Source organism: Dermacentor albipictus, chromosome 3, assembly GCF_038994185.2.
Source record: "Dermacentor albipictus isolate Rhodes 1998 colony chromosome 3, USDA_Dalb.pri_finalv2, whole genome shotgun sequence".
Classification (NCBI taxonomy): Eukaryota; Metazoa; Arthropoda; class Arachnida; order Ixodida; family Ixodidae; genus Dermacentor; species Dermacentor albipictus.
In genome coordinates, this window is record NC_091823.1 from 166992582 (window position 1) to 167018063 (window position 25482).

General features: G+C 45.3%; 1 protein-coding gene across 2 annotated transcripts in view; it reads right to left on the bottom strand.

Moving 5' to 3' along the window:
* Positions 1-12606: 12606 nt before the first annotated feature.
* The window catches only part of LOC139057029 (zinc finger protein 239-like), a 36603-nt gene continuing 23727 nt past the window's right edge, over positions 12607-25482 (bottom strand). For both annotated transcript variants that reach the window (XM_070534831.1, XM_070534832.1), the window contains 2 exons: positions 14745-14910; positions 12607-13515 (listed from right to left, as the gene is read on the bottom strand). In XM_070534831.1, the coding sequence (XP_070390932.1) occupies positions 13053-13515; positions 14745-14910 (629 nt within the window). In that variant the 3' untranslated portion in view covers positions 12607-13052. The remainder of the gene's footprint in view (positions 13516-14744; positions 14911-25482) is intronic.

Sequence of the window (25482 nt, forward strand, 5' to 3'; positions counted from 1 at the left end):
ACCTTCGGTTCCAAGATGTTCAGCAGAGTTGCGCGTTCAGCGTCGCAGCTGCGGATGTACCTTGGCACACCCATTTCAGTGAGGTGATATCTCCGTACAGAAGCATCGAGCCGTTTGGTCGGGATGCATGTAAGTGCAACGAATGGTAGGCTGCAGAGGATTCGAGAATAGTTCGCTGTCTCAGTAATTCTGCGGAGTTCATGTTCACGCAGGCTTATGTGGTGCTTGCTGACGCGTGTCATTGTGTGTAAGACTTTATTGGCCTGATGAAGAATACGCCGTAGCCATTCCGCACTACGTCCATTCCTTTTCCTCAGAAATCCGAGGATGCGAACGGATTTTCTGCTTGGGACAGGTTGGCTGGTCGTAGTTAAGGTGATGCGGGCGCGTTCAGCAGCGGCTTTGCGCGTAGAGAAAATCAATGCGGCGAAGTGCTCTGATATTTCCGGGAAGCATGTGAGGCCTAGTTGGCGTATGTGGGCGTCGACGATGTCTAAGCCGGTTTCAGTGTGGCTTCCTCTTCGCCTGGGTCTCCGGTGGTACACCAAAGTGTGATTTCGTCAGCGTATATTACATGGCGTAAACCTCCAGCGGGGTTGAGCTTTGCGGGGAGGTCATTCGTCGCCAAGTGGAAGGGAGTCGGTGACAGAACGGACCTTTATGACGGGCCTCGGTGTACAGGAAATCAAATGGGTGGCTGAGTGTCCAGACTCAAGAATCGTACTTGCCTACTGCTGAAAAAGCCGCAGACGTAGCGAACCATGCGTTCTCCGGGTTTGGTGGCTGCTAGGCTGCCAATCATGGCTTGGTGCAAGACATTGTTAAAGGGACACTAAAGCGAAACAATAAATCAGTTTAGACTAATGAAGCATTGCTTGAGAACCCTGCAGGCAGTCATTTAAAAAAAATTGTTTGAAAATTTGATGTGAAAATGAAGGTACAAGTACCAGTATTTGAATTTCGCGCCGAAACCTCAGCGCCGGTACTTCAGCGTGACGTCAGGGATTCCAAAGTATGTTTTCGCATTTGGGCCGCGTTGGCTGAATAAAGGCTCCCGAAACTTGCCATGTGTAATATTTGGTTCCTTTAGAACACCATTGTAGGAAATCTGTAACTATATATATATTTAGTAGGCCCTAGAAGTCGCCATCAAAATCCAAGACGTCACAGCCCCCAGGTGCGGTAACTTGAGTAGGCGTCGCCACCCGTTTTTCGTTCTTGCGCTTTTTCTGGCTTACCAAACGGCTTGTCGTTGTAAGAGTGATGTTTTTGGTGTTGTAGAACGGTAATTTACTGATGCAGAAGAGAGCTTTTTTCCCTTTAGTGTCCCTTTAAAGACACGTTTGACATACACGCCTACAATTGTTCGGAGTTGTTCCAGACTAGGGCGATCATAAAAATTTGTTCTAATCCTCCATCGTTTTGATGGAAATAAAGCTTATATTATTGTTATTAGTAGTAGTAGTAGTAGTAGTAGTAGTAGTAGTAGTAGTAGTAGTAGTAGTAGTAGTAGTAGTAGTAGTAGTCATCATCATCATCATCAGCCTGGTCACGCCCACTGCAGGGCAAAGGCCTCTCCCATATTTCTCCAACAACCTCGGTCATGTACTAATTGTGGCCATGCCGTCCCTGCAAACTTCTTAATCTCATCCGCCCACCTAACTTTCTGCCGCCCCCTGCTACGCTTCCCTTCCCTTGGAATCCAGTCCGTAACCCTTAATGGCCATCGGTTATCTTCCCTCCTCATTACATGTCCTGCCCATGCCCATTTCTTTTTCTTGATTTCAACTAAGATGTCATTAACTCGCGTTTGTTCCATCACCCAATCTGCTCTTTTCTTATCCCTTAACGTTACACCTATCATTCTTCTTTCCATAGCTCGTTGCGTCGTCCTCAATTTGAGTAGAACGCTTTTCGTAAGCCTCCAGGTTTCTGCCCCGTAGGTGAGTACTGGTAAGACACAGCTATTATACACTTTTCTCTTGAGGGATAATGGCCACCTGCTGTTCATGATCTGAGAATGCCTGCCAAACGTACCCCAGCCCATTCTTATTCTTCTGATTATTTCTGTCTCATGATCCGGATCCGCAGTCACTACCTGCCCTAAGTAGATGTATTCCCTTACGACTTCCAGTGCCTCGCTGCCTATTGTAAATTGCTGTTCTCTTCCGAGACTGTTAAACATTACTTTAGTTTTCTGCAGATTAATTTTTAGACCCACTCTTCTGCTTTGCCTCTCGAGGTCAGTGAGCATGCATTGCAGTTGGTCCCCTGAGTTACTAAGCAAGGCAATATCATCAGCGAATCGCAAGTTACTAAGGTATTCTCCATTAACTTTTATCCCCATTTCTTCCCAATCCAGGTCTCTGAATACCTCCTGTAAACACGCTGTGAATAGCATTGGAGAGATCGTATCTCCCTGCCTGACGCCTTTCTTTATTGGGATTTTGTTGCTTTCTTTATGGAGGACTACGGTGGCTGTGGAGCCGCTATAGATATCTTTCAGTATTTTTACATACGGCTCGTCTACACCCTGATTCCGTAATGCCTGCATGACTGCTGAGGTTTCGACAGAATCAAATGCTTTCTCGTAATCAATGAAAGCTATATATAAGGGTTGGTTATATTCCGCACATTTCTCTATAACCTGATTGATAGTGTGAATATGGTCTATTGTTGAGTAGCCTTTACGGAATCCTGCCTGGTCCTTTGGTTGACAGAAGTCTAAGGTGTTCCTGATTCTATTTGCGATTACCTTAGTAAATACTTTGTAGGCAACAGACAGCAAGCTTATCGGTCTATAATTTTTCAAGTCTTTGGCATCCCCTTTCTTATGGATTAGGATTATGTTAGCGTTTTTCCAAGATTCCGGTACGCTCGACGTTATGAGGCATTGCGTATACAGGGTGGCCAGTTTCTGTAGAACAATCTGCCCACAATCCTGGTGGGCAGATTGTACTGCCCACCAGGATGGTGGGCAGTAGTAGTAGTAGTAGTATATTAATTAGCAGGGCCACGTGTTGGGCACGCACGTGCCTGCGGAGATCAATGAGTGTCTCCGGGCGATAGCCGTGGCCCTCAAAGTGCCATTATAGTCTCGTCAGGGGCATATTAATGCGAAAGCATTATGTGCTCTATTACGCGAAAATTCAGCGTTGTCGTCGGTGGCGTGACCCAAGGACGGTGCCGAAAATCGCCGACGACGCGAAGAGTAAAACAAGACAAAAATGCTCACATTGACGTCAACTTTGTCAGGCAGCTATTGTAAACAAAGTAAATTAATGAGTTCGAAAAGAAAATTAGCTAAATTTTGGTCTGGGTGGCAATTGAACTCGGACCTCCCAGGTGCGAGACGAGCACGCTTCCCCGAGTGGTAGCCATTTATAGATGCTGGGTTATGGTGAGTTTGTACATTATAGTGCAAGACACATCGGCTACCTGTACAGACGGTAATGTACACGAAAATGCTGCTATTTAGCAATCTTTCTTTGACGTTTTCGTGCATATGTAATACGAAGCGGCAACATAAAAACTACTAGAATGCATGAATTGTCAAGGAAATATAAATTTAAGGGCTTGCAGCACTGTCATCTGTGTTATGCTAATAGCACTGCGTGTTTGTGACATTAAAGTAACATCAAATGACCTTGAAGAATATTTATAGCCGGACATAACATCCCTGCTATCAATATAACACGGTTGACAGCACTGCTGGCCAGCCATGGCCAACCTTCTTGCCGCCATACCAAACTTATCCTGGGCACTCTACGCAAATGACATCACCCTCTGGACAGTCAGGGAAAACGAAGGTTATATCGAGAACACGCTACAGACGGGAGAAAATATAGTGACCGGATACGCCAGGAGAGTCGGACTAACGTGCTCACCACAAAAATCTGAACTCCTAGTTATGAGATACAGACCCAAGAAGAACGATCCCCCGACACAACTGGACGTTAGAGTTGACGGTATAAAAGTTCCAGAAGTAGAAACCTTGAGAATTCTGGGAATGCACATTCAAAGCAAAGGAAAAAGCACAACTACGCTAAACAAACTAGTAGCATGCGTTGGACAAACCAACAGGTTCATAAGACAAATAGCTAACAAAGACCAGGGAATTAAAGAAACAGATTTGAGAAGGCTAGTGCAGGCTTTCGTGATCAGCCGTATAGTATATTCGCTTCCCTATCTCAAATTTCAGGCAACGGAAAAGAACAAGGTTGAATGTCTCATCAGCCAATCATACAAGGCAGCCCTTCATCTCCCAAGAGTATACATCAACAGAAAGGCTACTAATGTTTGGCATACACAACACGCTTCCCGAGCTGGTGGAAGCGCACAGAATCGCACAGTATGACAGGCTAAGAAAAACACCCACGGGAAGACATTCTGAGGACCCTGGATATCAGGCAAGAATGCATAGGGACAGATGCCGTGCAAATTCCTAGAGACATACACAAGTATCTGAGAATAGATCAAATCCCGAAAAACATCGCGAACAAATCGCGAACATCACGCAGAAAGGAGGAAGGCGAGAGCCAAAACCCTCCACAGGCAATATTCAAACCACAAGGAGGCGGACGTTGCAGAGCTCTGTGATCACGATGCCTTTTCGATAGGTGTCCTGAGCATGGACCTAAAACCCATCTCAGCCGCCTCTGTGCGGAGCAAAAAGGCACACGAGGCGGAAGAAGCGGCCATCGCCCTAGCCATTATAAGCACTGAAGCCAACGCGATTTTTAGCGACTCGAAGACAGCCGTTCGAAACTTCGCAAAACGGAATGTCCACAAACCCGCCAAACAAATCCTAAAACCGCGAACTTTCAACGCCAGACCCGTTAAAATCATATGGGTTCCGGCCCACGCGTCGCATTCTGGGAACGAGGCGGCCCACAACTTAGCCCGAGGTCTCGTCAACTGGGCAGTGGGCGAGCCGGTCCTGACGTCGGCCAGAGAGACCTTGACCACCTACCAGTACATAACGTTATATTACAGAAACAACACAAGGACGCTCCCGCCGCCGGACAAAAGACTTAATAAATATCAACATGTAGCCTGGCGGAAGCTACAGAATAATACCTTCCCCGAACCCTATATATACTCCAAGGCCTACCCAGGAGTCTACACTCCCGAATGTAAGCTCTGCGGGGTCACAAAGGCAGATTTAAAACACATTTTCTTCAACTGCGGCAATCTAAAACCGAAAAGAGAATGGCAACTTTCTAATGAGCAAGAGTGGGAGGATGCGGTGTCCAGCTCGGACCCGGCGGTTCAACTGCAGGCCGTCAGTTGGGCTTTGGAAGTCACCGACAGACAGGGCCTCACGACCATAACAAGTGGCACTAGAGGAATTGATCGGACGGCCACTTCAGTCACCCTGGAAGCCCACTGAAGTCAACCAACTCCTTTCTGCTGACGAAATAAAGTTGTTACTACTACCTGTAGGAGCGGGCTTCCTATGGTCTTCTCCCACTTGTCAGAGGTAGAGTCGGGCTTTTGCACTCCCCGAGCACGTGTGCGAGTGTCGCCGTGACCCCGCACGAGGGGCACGCATCATCTGGGTAGACGTCCGGGTAGATGATGTGTAAGGTGGCGCGGTTTTGATAGGTATCTGTCTGTAATAAGTGTAGCGTTAGCGCCTGCGGTCTGTTTAGTTTGGGGTGCGGGGGCGGAAAGAGACGTCTTCCCAAGTAAAATTCTTTGGTGATTTCATTGTAGGGGACTGGGGCGTCCCTCTTCGCCTCCAACTCATCGAGACGTGGTGGCCCGGGGGTGACGGCGCGTTGGGTAAGCGCGCGCGCAGCGTCGTGGGCTGTCTCGTTTAGGTTGGGCGGGGCTCCCGGGATCCGACCCAAGTGGGCGGGAAACCAGATAACGGTGTGGTGCTTGAGGGTGCTCGGATCAGCGCCGCGAAGGACGCGTAACGCCTTTTCGGAGACGACTCCTTTCTCGAACGCTTTGATGGCCGGTCTCGAGTCGCTGAATCTTGACGTTCGCTCATCGTCGAGCATTGCTAGGGCAATGGCCACTTGCTCCGCCACCTTGGGGTCATGTGTGCGTACCGTGGCGGTGGTTAAAGTCCGCTGCGAGGACGAGCTACCGAGGCGTGTCTTCAAGGACTATAGGACGTAGCCTGCAATTTTATGGACTCAAAGGACGCAAACCAGCAGAGTAAACATTTGTCAACACAAATAACTGACTTCCAGGATAAAGTAGGCAGAGGAGCGTGTCAAGTGGGCTCTATGCAATGGGGAATAGTCGTCAGGTCGCATGAACACAAGTTTTTTTCTCTTCCAGAGTGACAGGGCTCCTTACGTGCGAGGTCCTAAAGGAATACAACGAAGGCGCCGAATAAAACAACGGACGAAGGAAGGCTACACGGGACAACCTCGTAGGCGCACAAACAACTGAGCGTTTTATTTTTTGAAACAGGAATATATAGCTATTGCCAAGAATCAAAACAAGAAAAGAAGACCAAACATTGCCGTCATCTGCATCGCACAAGGAAAACACGATACACACAGCTTCTAAGTGCCACAAGGCTCACAAGTGCATTCCATATTTTAAAAGAACATGTGTTTTGAACGGAGCTGATGATCAAATGACGGGAGAGATATTGGAAGCGCTTGAGTTCAAGGAGCGTGCATTGTGATGCTTGTGTCAGTGAACCCTCAGTTTCTCTATGGGCAAAGAAACTGGCGTATCTTGAGAGCGGCGCTTAGAAACTGTTGTGTATCGTGTTTTCGTTGTGCGATGCAGAGGACGGCAATGCTTTTTTTTCCTCGTCGTTTTCAATTAAAACGCTCAGTTCTTAGTGCGCCTACGTGGTTGTCCTGTGTCACCTTCCTTCGTCCGTTGTTTTATTCGGCGCCTTCGTTGTAATCATGTATAACCAACTCACCCACCAGCACGTGATCAATCCTAAAAGAGCCAAAATCAATCAACGCTACACGGTTTCAGCTATGAAGCACGGAGGAGGAAAGCGTGATGGTGTGGGGCTGATTCTCAGCTACAGAGCGTGCTAGACTTCCCAGAACACAGCCGGGGGTGAAGGAGCCCCTTTATTGCGAGCACCTGGACTGCATCTTCGCAAAGATTTGCGAACTGAGCCATGAAAATTGTGTATATATGCCTCGACCACACTCCGCCGATGCATTGTCCGCTCCACCTTTGCCGATTTGTTAAGAGGAGTATATATGCAGAAAACCTTGTTCTGCGACATCAGAGAACGAGCGTCGGTAAGCTGGAGTTCATACGAACAACTAGCCGTTAGAACAAGCTTGGGTTTATTTCGTGGTTATCGTCCCTTTTAAATTAGAGCCTTGATTGTCCTCATCGGTGATTTAGTCCAGAACATTTATTCCGTAATTAATGAAGTGCAATAAATGATCTAGTGTAGATTTGCCGTTAAATCATTTCCATCGCGGTTAAATCCCTACCAGCTGCGAGCTAAGTGCTTGCCGTAGTCTCCACTGCTTAGGTACAAATGGCGTCTCGCTGAGAGGAGTGGATAGAGTGATGTGACCTAATAAATTTGTTCACGATCAAGCAAAGGACGCGGAATATCGCGTTCGAAGAAAAGAACTACCACAATATCCCATTTCCGAGCACAGTAGATAAAGAACGACACAGAGTGGGCAGACGACAAACAATTGAATTGAATTGAATCCTGTTTTTTTGCATGCCACAACAACGATTTTATCATGAGGCACGCCGTAGTGGGTGACTCCGGGTTAATTTTCATCACCAGCCCTTCAAAAAATTTCTGGTAACTTTAAACAAAAAAATTTTAGAGAAATGTTATCAGAACCTACGCACGATTTATTAAATGTTTTCATGCCATTTCTAAAGTTTCTAAAAACTTCATAAGAACATCACGTCGACTACTGACCACTGATATTGAATGAAACATTTATTTACAAACTTTCATTAAGCTATGAATGAACATGCTTCAAACATTCAAAGCAATGTTTATTAACTATTTTAATATTTCTCAGAAACCTTATGGTAACATTCTACCAACTATTCATTCTTCGACACAAACATCCTAGCAAGATTTTTCCAACTTTCTGTTGCTCACCCTAGAAACATCTTTCCAACTTTCTTGCACGTTTCAGAAACATCCTGGTGACATTTGCCACTTTTCCAAGACTCTTTAAAATATTCTGGTTCGGTTATGATGTAATCTTGAACATGAGGGGGATATGACTGTATCTGTTAACAAAACACAATCTTTTCAGACACCTATATTTAGTTTACAACCCTTTCATACATGTCCTTAGAAGCCACAAACAAGCAGCAACGATAATGCATTCTTCATATCACTGTGGCCAATCTAAGATGCTCTGCTGTGAGCCGAAGGGAGGAATAAATGTGAAATTAGTTGGAATAACCTGATGCATTGTGTCAGTGTATATGGAAGAGACAGCATGTAGCACACATGCATAATAATTTAACTTAAAATGATCTACAAAGAAAGCTAATATTTCATGTGACTGCCTTGCCACACATACTTAGAATGGCGTTCACACACCTGGGGCCCAAAGCTTCTTTTTGGGCGACGTTCTTGTGGGCATTGGCACATCGCCCAGAAAGAAAATGAAGTGGTACTGCTGCACAGAATATGCGCCAATTACAGGTAGGAATCATACAATTGTGTGAAGTAACTTAAAATTTGTTGCAGTGAGGATATTCAAAGCTCTCAGAACGGCTTCAAACAGACACACCTAAATGTCAATACATGCGATGACATCACTTATGCAGAATCAAACTTTGCAGACAAACTTGAAAGTTCTTCAAACAGTCATTGTTACTTAATTTTCTTCTATTTAGCAACAGTAAACCGATCAGTACTAAACACAGGTGCCTCGACTGCTTAGGTATAAAATATCCATAATAATAGTGTCTTACAAAGAATGTTCCTTCTGAACACGTATTAGGATGAAATGTTCCATGTTGAATGGAGTTCTGAACAAATTTCAAAAGCATGAAACGATGTAACAGTGAATGCTCAACGTTCAGCTGCCCTGTCATGGTGTGGCTTCGTACTACTGCACTGGGCTGATTGTTATATGATTCCTGACTACTGATTATTCAGTTTCCTATACCATATTGGGACTTCAAATTTCTACAATAAAGAAAGGAGACCAGCTTCCAGCGTGATAAGAACCTGCACTTGGGACACATAGTGAGCTTGCCACATTAATAGGTTAATGGTTGCTTATAAGCTTGAGGAATTGAACTCTCATACTGCAACTAGGGTTTCCCAGCAGCTACTTAATAAAGCAACAAATGTTATTGTTTTCTGCGAATGTTTTTTAGGAGATGAAGTATGGTATGCAATTCATAAGTGTGACCGATTGGAGGCAAGAATATAGGCAGACAGACAGTGCCGGAAGTGAGCTCCACAAGACTGCATAATAAAAAGACCAGAACGATGCACACCTGGAAACGTCGTGCATCTCAACGAGGTTCCTAAAAAGCAATTTGGCTAGAATAATATAGTCTGTATGGAGTATATTATGCATAATTAACCAAGGCTCCATTTATATTTAACTAAGAGGTGGTTACATTAGGTGAGGTGATTCAACTGAGGGCAGTCGAGATCACCAAAAGATAAAATTCAAGTGATCTGCCACTAGATATCCTGAAAATGGCACATATGTAAAATGATTGCATATTACACAAACGTCGTCTACACCTCGCAAGGTAGTGACAGTTTTATAGGCACCTTTGTGAAAGCACGCTGCTCAGGTGCTTTATCGTTGTGATATACAGTTTCAAGCATGGCAGCAGGTTTCTTCGCGGCCTCCAGAATCCGCATAGTCTTCAACAGTAAGAAATGTCTGTTTTACTGAGATGTGAAGCTGGAAATTTGTGATTTACCACTGTCATGTGGCATTGCAAAATGAGCCTCACACGGGCAGCTCTATTAATCTGCGTCTGGTTGTACAAGTATCTCCGTTATATCTCAGGCTGTTACACTGCTATCTTGTAGCAAGTAAAATTTCAGGCAGCAATGAGGTGAGCAACAAACATCAGACTACCACGAGAATCATCACCGAAACGCAAACATGTAGTACAGCATAGAGCATTGGATTAAAAAAAATATTGAGCACAAGAAAAGCATTTGGATACCTAGGCCACGATTTTTAGCGATGCTATTCCTTTTCCCTCTTCGTTAGTGGTCTGACCGACGTTAGTGGCCCATGTTATGAACTGGAATAGCTGGCCACTAATGGTGGGCAATAAAAGTGATATATAATGGAGCGTTAAGTATGGCTACAGAATCACTGTCCTTACTTTATTACGCAGTGCTTCAACGCAGCATCCTAACCTATAATTGCAAGAGCTGACATCCTGTTCTTAAGACGAAATATATGTGACGTAGCAGTTAGCACGACCTTCATTACGCCCCAAAGGCGTGGCGGACCGATCACATTCAAGGCACAGATCAATCTCAAGATGATTCCCCACAAGCAATGAAGATGAAGAACCCTATGTAATGATGATCATGTGCAGACGATGAAGAAGTGCTTACGAAGTTTCCATAAGATATATGTAAAAAAGCCAGCGTCCAATTGAAATGTTTCGATTAAAAAGATACCTCGGTATTGCAAAATGGCTTGCATCTGCCCTGCAGTATAGAACACAAATACGCGAACTCACCCAAGAGCATCAACAATACAGACAGGTTCTCGCGATGCGTGCCTTTAAATTGAACTGTATACATAAAAATCTTCATACAAGCTGATATCTGTTCAAGCGTTAAACACAGCAATCATGTGCCAACGCGCGAAGCCCATGACATTTCGACCTATACATTACACGTGTACTCTATTTGCAACAATGCCTATACAACAAGTAATTTCTTGCCGGGACACTACTGAACAAACAGTAACTTTCAGTGTTTGCATAATTGCGTACCCATTCATTCACAGCAATCAGCGCGGATAGCACACTTCACAGGAGAATGCAAATACACAGTAGCAGCAGACGAAGCTTTCGTAAAATCGCTTGTTAAATGTGCACAGTAACATGGACAACTTACGCTCAGAAAGCACTCTGCTCTATTTACACGAAGCTCATTGCATGAATCATAAGGTACAAGAATGCGCGCAAGTATCAAACGCCAATCCACCGCCCCGTTCCAGAGGGGACGCTCATAGCATCCGTCCGTCCGTCCGTCCGTCCGTCCGTCCGTCCGTCCGTCCGTCCGTCCGTCCGTCCGTCCGTCCGTCCATCCGTCCATCCGTCCGTCCGTCCGTCCGTCCGTCCATCCGTCCGTCCGTCCGTCCGTCCGTCCATCCATCCATCCATCCATCCATCCATCCCTCCATCCATCCATCCGTCCGTCCGTCCGTCCGTCCGTCCGTCCGTCGGACGGACGGACGGACGGACGGACGGATGGATGGATGGATGGACGGACGGACGGACGGACGGACGTCCATCCATCCATCCATCCATCCATCCATCCATCCATCCATCCATCCATCCATCCATCCATCCATCCATCCATCCATCCATCCATCCATCCAGCGCGGCCCACGCAAGAGGCCGCTTTTTTAACAGAATGCCCATCTTCGTGCATAGCTTTCGTAGCCAGCATTTCCCGGTAAACATTACGGTTACATGCGCTCCAGTTGCCAGGAAGCGTGAGAAGCAGTCAGGGATCTTTGAATGCTAAGGCGTTCCACTCCTAAAGGCGAAGCTTAAGCGTTCTTCTTTTAAACCTCCGGCTCGCTTTAAAGGCTCTTACTCCTTAAGACATTGGCACGCAGAGCGCAACTATTTCCGCGGTTTGGTCGTGGAAATCCTTGAGACCGATCGAAATAAGGTAACCAGCAGCAAGGAGGCCTTTCGGCTTCGACGAATCAGTTTGATTCGACGCCACGCGATAACACCAAAACTAAAGAACCGCGGTGAACCTGAATGTCGTAGCCATCTTTCTCTAGTTGGACAGTGTAGCCAGCACAAGTAACGGAATCCGGAAGTGCCAAAAAGTAGTGGCCCGACGACAAGCACGCAGGCCTAAAGGCAAGAAACATAGGGGGAAATTATTTATTGGGCAAACTTGCGCTCTTCACGCGCTCAGTTTCGGTTTCGGTTTAACGCACAAGAGGGGATGTAACTCATCATGCCAGCGTGCCTTAAATAATGTCTTTAAACGATTTAAGAGCTGATTGCTGGTGAGGTCACTATTAGCTACAAGCGCCCACTGACAGTGGCCGCCAAATTTTGAAAATTGAAAAGGTAATTACTGCATGATTTTTAATCGGGCTACTAAAGGATGCATCAGCTTTATTTAGACTTTACCTCCTTGCGTTATTATTAACAATCAGAGACAGTCGTTCTTCGAACACCCGGTCCGGTGCTTCAAAATAGCAATGTTATGTTACGCCTAACCCTGTATATATATATATATATATATATATATATATATATATATATGCGCCTTCTTAAGGCGCGGTATATAGTGCTTTTTGTTCATCCAAAAGGTGGTCACAGAAGTCTCGACGTCAGCAGAGGAAGAGAAGTTATAAAACATTCAGAAATCTGCCGAGTCGTTCATAACAAAACTCTGTACAAAGGACACACATCAAGGAGTTAATATCAGCCTTGCTCAGGCTGCCCACACGCTTGAAGCGAGAAGCATACTGGGCTCCAAGTTTTAATAGATATCGCTCGCTACGCAGCTTACCTACGACGACAACATATTCTGAACACAGGCGCCTGATGGATTGGCTTAGTTTGCAATTCTCTACAGTACTAGAAACAGCACACACGGGACAGGATCACAAAAGAATAGGATTAGTGTAATATCGTCCTTTTCGCGCTGCTCTTCTACTACCATGGTATTCTAAACGATTAATTATGGTGAAAACTTTCGTACTACGTTCGTTCGCCCAACATAATGGTTTGAGCATCACATCGTTTCCGACGTACCGGCTTCCACTACTATGCCGAGAGCGTGCTTTCAATTTCGTATGCTATAGACCATTACAAATCACTGCCTGGTGACCTTACTGCTACAACAGTGCTCTTGGCGGGGGTCACAGCGCGCGCGGGCTGGAGAGAGGTCCGCCTTGCTCTCCCGGTGCGTCGGTCGCCATTAACAACTGGGGTCCCGACGCAGCTCCGTGCGCCACTCTTTCGTGCTTTCTGGCGCCGCTTCTCTGCGCGAACTTGCGACCGCACACACCGCACGCGTGGCACTTTTCACCCGTATGTGTCACCAGGTGCGTCGTCAGGTCATACTTGCGAGCGAAGGCCTTGCCGCATTCGGGGCACCGATGCGCATGCGTGGTGGCGTCCAGGTGCTTGAACCTGTGGTGCGACAGTCCGGATGAGCTCGCGAAGCCTTGGCAGCAGACGGCGCACTTGTACGGTCTCTCCGACGTATGCGTGTTCAGGTGCGCGGTCAGCTGGTCTGAACGGGCGAAGCCCTTGTGGCAGACCTGGCACACGTAGGGCCTGTCGCCGGTGTGGGACCTCTCGTGCCTGGCCACCGTCGACCTAAGCGGGTGCATGGGCTCGAGTGACTGACGTTGGTCCTAAAATTACTTTCGCTTCACAGTCAAAAGCGTGGCAGTTTGGGCGAGTTGGTATGTCATGACTGTTTTAGGCATGTAGCGCAGCTCGGAAGAGCAAAAAAGGAAGGAGGTAGGGGTAATCAAAGGGAACGGAAAACAGAGTGAGCGCTTCACAGAACCTTCTTGTTGATTGCGCGTCATTCTGGGAATTTTGATATTTGAGACGCAAGCCTTTTTATTTCTACTAATACGCATCATTTCTTTTAAAGTTCACCGCGCCCAGTTCAGCCACTACAGAAAATTTTAAAAACAATCCTCGCAGTTCTTATCATCATTGTTACTCCGACTGCAGGTGAAATGACTGCCAATTCTATCTGTAATCTCTAGTTACACGTCAGTCAAGAGTGCACCGACTCTACTCGATATCTATCAGTTTCATGATTTTTTTCGCGCTACCTAATCATACGCTGTCTTTAATTTTGTTTCCCTTCCTTAGCACTAATTTCGTTGCTCTAATAAGCAACCGGTTGCGTGCTGTATTTCGAACAAACCTGCCCTATCTCGCTTCTTCCTCCTAATCGCTCCTTGGTTATCACGTTGCTGCGTTACGTTTCCTCTATATTTAACTGTCGTCTCTCTGTATCCTAGCGGTACGTATACCATTCTTAAGCGAAGCTTTCTGAGTATCACTCCGGCACTTTGGAGTCGTTTTTTTCTAATCACTATCGACTGCGCAGCTGCGCACTGACGTCGTATAGTCTTTATTGGGTTATATGCGCCTAATTCAGACCATACAACTTCTAGCCTTTTCACATCCTTAGCACTCATCAATGTCTAATGAGCCCCTATCAATTGTGCAGTTTTATTAATGGTTGTCAACTACCAGGTATCTTAGTTCACTCACGTGACTTATGACGCCTGTTCATAGTAGCAAGCGATATAAACGCGCTAAAATCGTCAGCACGGGGTCTTTCGGTAGTCGCAAGAAAACTTACGTTTCCTGAATAACTGGAAAAGGATGCTATAAGCTATTGACCGGTCAAAAAACAATTGATGTTATGAGAATAATACGAAAAAGACTGGAGAAGACCGTTTCTCTCAGTTGTGCATGGCAACCTGGTACTAGAGGCCTGGTACTTCAACCTTGTACCTAGAGGCCATTGACCTACCAAACGCGCATTGGTAACACACATAAACAAGTTCAATCCTGACCTCTCCTGGCTGGAGTACGGGCAGTATGAGCACTGATGTCTCTTTGTCCCCCTCGGCATTTCCAGGCGCTTGTGGGGGTGGTGCACTCTCCGTTTTGCCTCCGAGAAGACGTGGCTCCCGCTAGGCTCGCAGCTCTCAGACGATAGAGGTGCGGGTTCATCTGCTCCTGAGAACAAGTATGCAGAAACTCTGCTAGAATTGCCTAAGTAAACCGAAGAATGCCCGCCAATTTCACTTCGCCCACCCCAGAATTTCAAGTTGCATTTCAAGTTGGCCTGCTCCCAAATTTCAATTGGCCTACCCCCGAATGTCAAGTCGGCCGATTTCCAAATTTCAAGTTGGTCAGCCCTACAATTTAAGTCTCCAACCCCTAAATTTTAAGTTGGCCCGTCCCCAAATTTCAAGTTGGCCCACCCCGAAATTTCAGTTGAGATACCCCTACTATAGGATTCCCAATGTATCTTCTATGGTGCCCCATTTATACCTATGCGCATGCATAAATTTGATCAAATGACTTCTCGCTGATCAATATTAAAGCGCATCTATTAAGGTCCAACCATTGTGTCGGCACGCGTCGGCACGTGCCACCAAGCCAACGAGTCGATTCACGTCACTTGGAGGAAAAGGCTGCGTAACCACTGGACACAAGCGCTTTTCGGTTCGCTTTTCGGCTGCGGCCCACTGTTGCTTGATCATTTTGTATTCAACCGCTCACCAGCCAAATCAGCCTGCTGTGAACTGAGCCTGAAACAATGAGTCAGTGACCACTATGCCCTTTTAGATATAAAGAAAACGCGTTTCAATAATGAATGTACGCATGCCGCAACAGTTTCCTTTCCACTTTGAAGCAACAAAAGTGTTCAAAGTATCAACATCAGCACTTGCTGCCCGCGTAGTCGTCTGTCTACAAGTTCGCTTTGCTAACACCTGCGCGACCATGCCGTACTGTAACAAAAGCTATCGTACGTTTTTAACTATCGTAGCTCATTGCACCGCCATCTAAGAATCAGGTGTGCACATTATAACTGAAAAATCTGTATATGATATATAATATCATATATATAATTATGCTTGTTGGTGTATGAAAAAAGCACGAAAATGTGGGTTCTGAAAAAATCACGAAAAAAAATGGAATAAGTATAGCGCTCACACAACGAAACACATCTACAATCGCTAAAATTTACCGAATTCGTAGCTTCAATGCTCCTGATTCTTGTTTCTGTGTAATCTTACCTATGGAGCACCTAATTTATTTTGCTATGTTGTTTTGAGGTGTCAACACGGCATCGAGATGTCTTCACATTGAGCAGCATTCTGTATATTAGGAGGAAAATTTTTATTGTGTAAATACCACGTTATACTGTATTTGGTTTCGACATGTAAAGTCTTTCTTTCTCGACAACAATGAAATGACGTACTGTGAGGTACTACCAACTTGACAATGGGAGGGTTTTATTAAGTATCGTTCGCTCCGCTTTTTCAAGTCGTACTATTGAAGCACTTATTCAAATGTATAGGAGCAGCTCATTTGAATAATAAAAACATATACACAAACAGGTTATTTTCACAATTTATAGACTTCAAGTCACCACAAAAAAAATTGAAAATACCACTTTGTTTATTGTTTTCTGCCTAATATGATGTTTTGATTGAGCAAGACATTCAATTTCTTTTGTGAGGCACACAATAATTTCTGTGTCTTACTATTTTATTGCACCACAGAGGACACGGTATCCAACCGTTATGGATGGATGGATGGATGGATGGATGGATGGATGGATGGATGGATGGATGGATGGATGGATGGATGGATGGATGGATGGATGGAATAACTTTAATGAAAGGTCCTGCGAGCTACGGGGCGCAAGGTCCCATAGAGCGGGCTACTCCCACGTTGGGAACGGGAGTTGTAACTCCCTGGCCGCATCGTGGGCTCGCTGGACGGCCCAGAGCTGCTCCCCCAGGTCCGTGCTGCGTAATGCTTCTAGTAGCCTGGCGGAGTCTTGATCCTTGTTTGCGTGGGTCCGAACACACGGCCAGAGCAAGTGATGTACGTCTAGTGTGCTATGGCAATTTTCGCAATATGATGTTTTGTATAGGCCATGCATGTAGTGATGTAGTATGTTCTGCGGGGGGTACGTGTTTGTTTGAAGCATTCTGAACGTGAGGGTTTGAGGCCTGGTGAGCTTATTGTGAGGTGTGGTGTATATTCTGCGGTCTAGATAGAAGTGCTTTGAGATCTCGTTGTATGTGGAGGGAGGGTCCCGACTCTCGCTGGGATGGTCACGACCAGAATAGGTGGCGTCGCGGAGGGTTAGGTCTCGCGTGCTCCTGTGAGCCATCTCACTGAGATTGCGAGGGGCGTCCTCGATCTCTCCGAGGTGTGCCGGGAACCAGCTGATGGTGTGATACTGCAGCGGTGCGGATCTATTGATTATTTCTAGTGCTTGGCTTGCAACTGCTCCTTTCTGAAAGGCTTTGACGGCCGAGCGTGAATCGCTGTGGACGTGGGTGAAGGTTAAACCTCAGACGAAACTAATAGCACAATGTATGTGATCAGGCACATGGCGTTTTATTGAACTTTCATAGTTGATAGCTTTAAGAAAACTGTCACACTAGAACAATATCGCACAAGAACTACTGCACTGAAATAATACAATAGTACGTACACATAATGCACTATTTTATTTATCTGCAATAATAGTGAATAATGACTCACAAATTTATCATATGCTTATTATTGTGCCCAGAAACGGATGGAGAGACTTCGTACTGGTACATCATCATCATCATCATCATCATCAGCCTGGTTACGACCACTGCAGGGCAAAGACCTCTCCCATATTTCTCCAACAACCCCGGTCATGTACTAATTGTGGCCATGACGTCCCTGCAAACTTCTTAATCTCATCCGCCCACCTAACTTTCTGCCGTCCCCTGCTACGCTTCCCTTCCCTTGGAATCCAGTCCATAACCCTTAATGACTATCGGTTATCTTCCCTCCTCATTACATGTCCTGCCCATGCCCATTTTTTTTCTTGATTTCAACTAAGATGTCATTAACTCGCGTTTGTTCCCTCACCCAATCTGCTCTTTTCTTATCCCTTAACGTTACACCTATCATTCTTCTTTCCATAGCTCGTTGCGTCGTCCTCAATTTGAGTAGAACCCTTTTCGTAAGCCTCCAGGTTTCTGCCCCGTAGGTGAGTACTGGTAAGACACAGCTATTATACACTTTTCTCTTGAGGGATAATGGCAACCTACTGTTCATGATCTGAGAATGCCTGCCAAACGCACCCCAGCACATTCTTATTCTTCTGATTATTTCCGTCTCATGATCCGGATCCGCAGTCACTACCTGCCCTAAGTAGATGTATTCACTTACGATTTCCTGTGCCTCGCTGCCTATTGTAAACTGCTGTTCTCTTCCGAGACTGTTAAACATTACTTTAGTTTTCTGCAGATATATCTTTAGACCCACTCTTCTGCTTTGCCTCTCCAGGTCAGTGAGCATGCATTGCAGTTGCTCCCCTGAGTTACTAAGCAAGGCAATAGCATCAGCGAATCGCAAGTTACTAAGGTATTCTCAATTAAATTTTTATCCCCATTTCTTCCCAATCCAGGTCTCTGAATACCTCCTGTAAACACGCTGTGAATAGCATTGGAGAGATCGTATCTCCCTGCCTGACGCCTTTCTTTATTGGGATTTTGTTGCTTTCTTTATTTATTTATTTACAGGATACTGCCGGCCTTAGTCTTAGGCCTTGGGCAGGAGTAGACAGTACGATATACAGATGAACAAAACAAAAGTTAACAGCAAAAATCATTACTAGAATTCAATACATTGCAATAGACATATTCCATGATCCGCACAAGCCGTACAGAGCATTCCAACGAAACAAGAATTCAATACATTGCAACAGACATATTCCATGATCCGCACAAGCCGTACAGAGCAATTCCAACGAAAAAAGCATTACAAAATTTCAATATATTTTAAAATATGGATATTCGCTGAACCGCAAAAGCTGTACAGAGCATATTGATAACGGGATATTGATAACGAGGAGTCGCATTCATACTGGTATGCTGAAAGACATCGCGCATGCTCGGTAGGTTGAGCAGCAAGAAATCTACAAACAGCAATGACAGGCAAGCGAAAATAGCATTTCCGTATATTGTAAATCAAAAAAGAAAAAGAAACATTACATACATACATACATACATACATACATACATACATACATACATACATACATACATACATACATACATACATACATACATACATACATACATACATACATATATATATATATATATATATATATATATATAACATCGTCTAAATGCTATTCAGCTGGTTGCAGAATGACTGGACGGTCGGGCATTCCACTGTACTCGCAGAGAGTGCGTTCCACTCACCTATCGTACGAGGAAAAAATGTGTTTTTAAATACGTTTGTTCTGCAAGAAAATTCCTTTATTTTCTTCTGATGATTAGATCATGTTGCACGCCTAGTAACTAAAGTAATATACACATCCTTATCTATCCCCAGCATATCATGGTAAAGTAAATACATGTATTTCAGACGGTCCCTATATCGCCTTAATTTTAATGTTTCCAGGTTGATTTCATTAATAAGAACTGTCGGAGATACGTGCCAGCTATAACAGTTAAACACGAATCTAACAGATTTTCTTTGAATATTTTCCAATTGAGTAATGTTCTTCAGGGTGTACGGGTCCCACACTACCGAGGCGTACTCAAGAATTGGCCTAATATACGTTTTGTACGCTAAAAGACGGATTTCTTGTGTGGACTGTCGGAGCGACCTTCTCAAATAACCAAGTTGGCGCATTGCCTTTCTTGAAATATAAGATATGTGATCGTTCCATCTAAGGTCGGATGAAATTACGAGGCCTAAGTATCTGTAGCTACTAACCGTAGATATATTATTACCACTGAAACTGTAAGAAAATTTTAAGGGGTGGCGTTTTCGTGTTACTGACATAGCAACCGTTTTCTTTGCATTAATATTCATTTGCCATGTGGCACACCACGCTTCTACCTTGGCTAGTGAAGAATTCAAGCGGACCTGATCATTTACGCTATTAACTTCTTGATATAGTATACAGTCATCTGCAAATAAACGTATTTTCACGTTTGCTTCTTTTATTAAGTCATTGACAAAGATTAGAAAGAAAAGAGGCCCAAGGACGGACCCCTGTGGAATGCCCGATCGAACCGGTGCTGATCCAGAAAGCGCGCCGTCAATAAACACACTTTGCCGCCTTAACGACAGATACGCTGAAATTCATGAAATCAAAGAATCATTTTTAAGTATTGTTTGTAGCTTTACCAGCAGTTTAGTGTGAGACACACGGTCGAATGCTTTTTCGAAATCTATGAATATTAAATCAGTTTGGCCCTGTTTATCTAGAACTGCTGCTAGTTCGTGGACAGTTTCCTGTAGCTGTGTTGTTGTAGACAGTCCCTTCCGAAACCCATGCTGCCTGGGATCAATGATATTGTTGTCATTAAGAAAGACCGAAATATGTTTAAATATAATATGCTCAAGGGTTTTTGCACATGTGGGTAACAATGAAATTGGTCTGTATGAAGTGATAAGCGACCTGTTTTCCGATTTGGGTATCGGGGTAACCTTTGCGTACTTCCAGTCATCCGGAACTTCCGCACGCGATAAAGACTTGCTAAATATGATGCACAGATATTTTGAGCACCACTCGGCATATCTCACGAGAAAGGCAGTAGGTATGCCGTCCATTCCAGGCGATTTCTTTGTGTTCAAATTTAACAAGAGAGATAAAATGCCTTCTTCGGTCACTGAGATATCTGCAATTGGCGGGCAATCAACTGGAAGGTAGCTTGGTTTACGACCGTCGTCATCAGTAAATACCGAACAGAAAAATTGATTGAAAGACTTTGCTATCAAACTTTTATCAGTTACGGTATTCCCGTCGATGCAGAAACTAGACAAGGGTTGCTTTTTCGAAGAAAAATGACGCCAGAACTTTGCCGGGGAGGACAGCAGAAAATTCTTCAAAGATACACTTTGATAGTATTCCTTTGCTTTTTTAATGCTTGCCTTTAGTTGCAGACGTATGTTGGAAAGTTTACTGGCATTGTCCTCTGTGGTACACTGACGGTGCTGTTTTCTTATTCGTTTAGCCTTCCGTTCCAGCCGCACTATCTCCTTTGTAATCCATGGGCGTGTGTGCTGTTGAATGCTTAGTTTCATTGGAACAAAGTCCCTGACGCATTTTAAGACTAGGTTCCTAAAGAAGCACCACAGCTCGTTCACACAGCATGTGCTCGATTCAGAAAGAAGTATGAAATCACCTAGCGACCTATCCATGGCGTCCAATATATCAACGTCCTCAGCGCGGCAAAAGTTTGGAACGAGGCACCTTTTTTTCCTGGTTTCAGTCGGACGTCCAAGTTCAACTGTTAAAGATATCAGTTTGTGATCAGATATACCGTCGAAAATATGTACTTCGGGATCACGACTGAGCACTGCATTGCTTACAAGGAATAGATCTAAAATCGAAGCTGTATCATTCTGAATGCGCGTGGGTTCTTTTACTAACTGAGCTAAATCATGGAATACTACGAGGTCTACAAAAGGTTGAGCAGCACTAGAAAGGGGCTCAGGAAAATCGGTACTCCAATCGATTGAAGGCATATTGAAATCACCACCCAGGAGGACATTACAAGAATAGCTTTTACTAGAACAAAGGAATTCGTTAAGCTCGAGAAAGAAGTTATCTTGAGTAGGGGGACGGTAGAAGGCTCCTACAATTACAGTGTGCCCATCGAAATATACTTTAATGAGCACGCACTCAATGGCAGGTATATCAGGTAACCTAGACACGAGTAGTGACTGTTGATAAATAATTGCAACACCACCGCCGCGCGAACTTCTATCTTTACGATGAATTCCGTAACCTGGTGGTGTTACTTCCTCGTCGGAGATATCGGGGTGAAGCCAAGTTTCCGTGATTATAAGAATATGCGGCTTGTGTGTTAAAATGATACTTTCAATATCATCAGCTTTATTAACGATGCTACGTGCATTAAGGTTGATGAAACGGAGTGGCTTTTGGGCATCTGCTTGGGTTCATTGTGGCTGGTGTCTTTCTTCAGGTTGTCTGCCTGTGGGAATCCTTCTGTCACTAGTGCCATCCCATTGGAATAGCTCGCCATTAATCCTAATTTTGTCGTACACTAGTTGGACTTTCCCCCCAGCAGCTCTAATTTCGGAGGCGCTATCCCAGAGTTTCTTTCTTTTAAGTCTTGTGGGCACTGAGAAGTCTTCCGAGACCGAAATATCTTTGTTTTTTAGTTTGAAACAATTCTGTAGTACGGCTATTTTTTCGCGGTGGTCGAAAAGCTTGATTATGACTGGGCGTGGTCTAGCCCCGTGTCTGCGCCCGATCCTATGAAGTCGTTCAGCCGAGGAAACTTGCACACCGAGAACGCTCTTAAACACGCCCTCTAACACAGCTTGCTTCAGATCATCATGAGTTTCGGCAGCTGTTTCTTTTACCCCAAAAACCAGAAGGTTGTTCCTTCTGGAACGATCTTCTAGATCGACAAATTTCTCCTGCAACCTCTGCACACTTTTCTCGAGGCCAGAGACTTTTTTGCTGACTTCTTTAATAGCCAATGCCGACTCCTCAACCACCTTTAGTTTCATTTCAATTTCATCTAACCGTTTTTCTATTTTTTTCTGGCCATTAAGTAGTTCGACTAACAGTTCATCGGTCGTAGCCCTAGGCCCAGGATTGGGCTCTACGTCCCCAGAAAGCATTAGAAGAGAGAAGACAAAATCATGAACAACCAAACAGAGCGTACAAAGGCTGCGTGGGCACGTCAGCTGGATGAAACATCTATCGCTGGATTTAACAGTAGAAGCTTTGTTACTGACCTGCATGTAAAAAAGCAACGGGTTGGTCATGTTGACTGGCGGCCAGCCGACGAGCCCACTGGAAGGTTCTGGTGGCAGCTGGCTTCTTATATGCGCTCTTGATGATGTCGATAGGTCGGGACGCATTGACGCCCAGCGATCTTCATGGTGTGGCGGTGCGTATGCGCAGTCTCCGTAGAAACCTGCCGTGGTGATGAGCAAGGGCCTTGAATCTTGTAATGCGCTGACCGCTGTCGTGCCGAACAGGAAAAACTGCATGTAAAAAAGCAACGGGTTGGTCATGTTGACTGGCGGCCAGCCGACGAGCCCACTGGAAGGTTCTGGTGGCAGCTGGCTTCTTATATGCGCTCTTGATGATGTCGATAGGTCGGGACGCATTGACGCCCAGCGATCTTCATGGTGTGGCGGTGCGTATGCGCAGTCTCCGTAGAAACCTGCCGTGGTGATGAGCAAGGGCCTTGAATCTTGTAATGCGCTGACCGCTGTCGTGCCGAACAGGAAAAACTGCATGTAAAAAAGCAACGGGTTGGTCATGTTGACTGGCGGCCAGCCGACGAGCCCACTGGAAGGTTCTGGTGGCAGCTGGCTTCTTATATGCGCTCTTGATGATGTCGATAGGTCGGGACGCATTGACGCCCAGCGATCTTCATGGTGTGGCGGTGCGTATGCGCAGTCTCCGTAGAAACCTGCCGTGGTGATGAGCAAGGGCCTTGAATCTTGTAATGCGCTGACCGCTGTCGTGCCGAACAGGAAAAACTGCATGTAAAAAAGCAACGGGTTGGTCATGTTGACTGGCGGCCAGCCGACGAGCCCACTGGAAGGTTCTGGTGGCAGCTGGCTTCTTATATGCGCTCTTGATGATGTCGATAGGTCGGGACGCATTGACGCCCAGCGATCTTCATGGTGTGGCGGTGCGTATGCGCAGTCTCCGTAGAAACCTGCCGTGGTGATGAGCAAGGGCCTTGAATCTTGTAATGCGCTGACCGCTGTCGTGCCGAACAGGAAAAACTGCATGTAAAAAAGCAACGGGTTGGTCATGTTGACTGGCGGCCAGCCGACGAGCCCACTGGAAGGTTCTGGTGGCAGCTGGCTTCTTATATGCGCTCTTGATGATGTCGATAGGTCGGGACGCATTGACGCCCAGCGATCTTCATGGTGTGGCGGTGCGTATGCGCAGTCTCCGTAGAAACCTGCCGTGGTGATGAGCAAGGGCCTTGAATCTTGTAATGCGCTGACCGCTGTCGTGCCGAACAGGAAAAACTGCATGTAAAAAAGCAACGGGTTGGTCATGTTGACTGGCGGCCAGCCGACGAGCCCACTGGAAGGTTCTGGTGGCAGCTGGCTTCTTATATGCGCTCTTGATGATGTCGATAGGTCGGGACGCATTGACGCCCAGCGATCTTCATGGTGTGGCGGTGCGTATGCGCAGTCTCCGTAGAAACCTGCCGTGGTGATGAGCAAGGGCCTTGAATCTTGTAATGCGCTGACCGCTGTCGTGCCGAACAGGAAAAACTGCATGTAAAAAAGCAACGGGTTGGTCATGTTGACTGGCGGCCAGCCGACGAGCCCACTGGAGGACTACGGACTACGGTGGCTGTGGAGGACTACGGTGGCTGTGGAGCCGCTATAGATATTTTTCAGTATTTTTACATATGGCTCGTCTACACCCTGATTCCGTAATGCCTCCATGACTGCTGAGGTTTCGACAGAATCAAATGCTTTCTCATAATCAATGAAAGCTAGATATAAAGGTTGGTTATATTCCGCACATTTCTCTATCACCTTATTGATAGTGTGAATATGATCTATTGTTGAGTAGCCTTTACGGAATCCTGCCTGGTCCTTTGCTTGACAGAAGTCTAAACTGTTCCTGATTCTATTTGCGATTAGTACTGGTACACTTACAAAGTAATACGGGAGATATTGTGTACAGAGAAGACAAATGTCGTAGACAAGACAATGCGAGAGAGGGAAACAAATAGGGTGAGAGAAAACGAGGAAGAATAAGAGAGTTAATCATATAACATGATTATATACATGTATAAAGAATACTGGAAACGAACTCTGATTTATATCACTCCAGGCTCAATACTTATCACACGTTTTTGGAATCGAGCCATACATAGGGCAGTCTTTAATCCAACACGGCCATCCAGAGAACGCGAAAGGTTGCCTGGTATACTGTTGCGACCCGAAAAATTGGACATCATCAACAAGCTTTGGAGAATGTATAACGCCATGTCCCACCTTATACAGAAAGAAAAGTCTGATTTAATAAGTCACGAGTCTAGAGGTGTGAGCTGGGGTATATTTGAGAAGGCAAAGATATGGTCACCAGGATGGCGAAATTGGTGCTTGAAGATAGATATCAATTTATTCTGTACGTATTCAATGAGGTCAGAATTAGATTTGCACGTTGCGCCCCAATCTACAGAGACACATTCTAGCAGTGGAAGGCACACTGCAGAATGCAATTTCAGAAACTAGGTGGTGGAAATCACGCAATATACGACATAAAACTCTAACAGCGTGAACGTTGTGCATATTTAAGGTATGTAGAGAAGCTTAGCGTTTTGTCGATGTACAGACTAAGACATTTCATTTCAGAGACTCTGGGCAGTGGAGTATACCGAAGAGTTTATGAAAATTGCACATGATGTGTTTTCTGCGTATAATTAATACTGTCGGGAGCTCGGTTCCGCGGAGGCAAGTAATACACGTTTTGACATGTTAAGAACGGAGAGTCTACTGGCTTTATTCAAGAATAAATGCAGGTTTGCAAAGTGG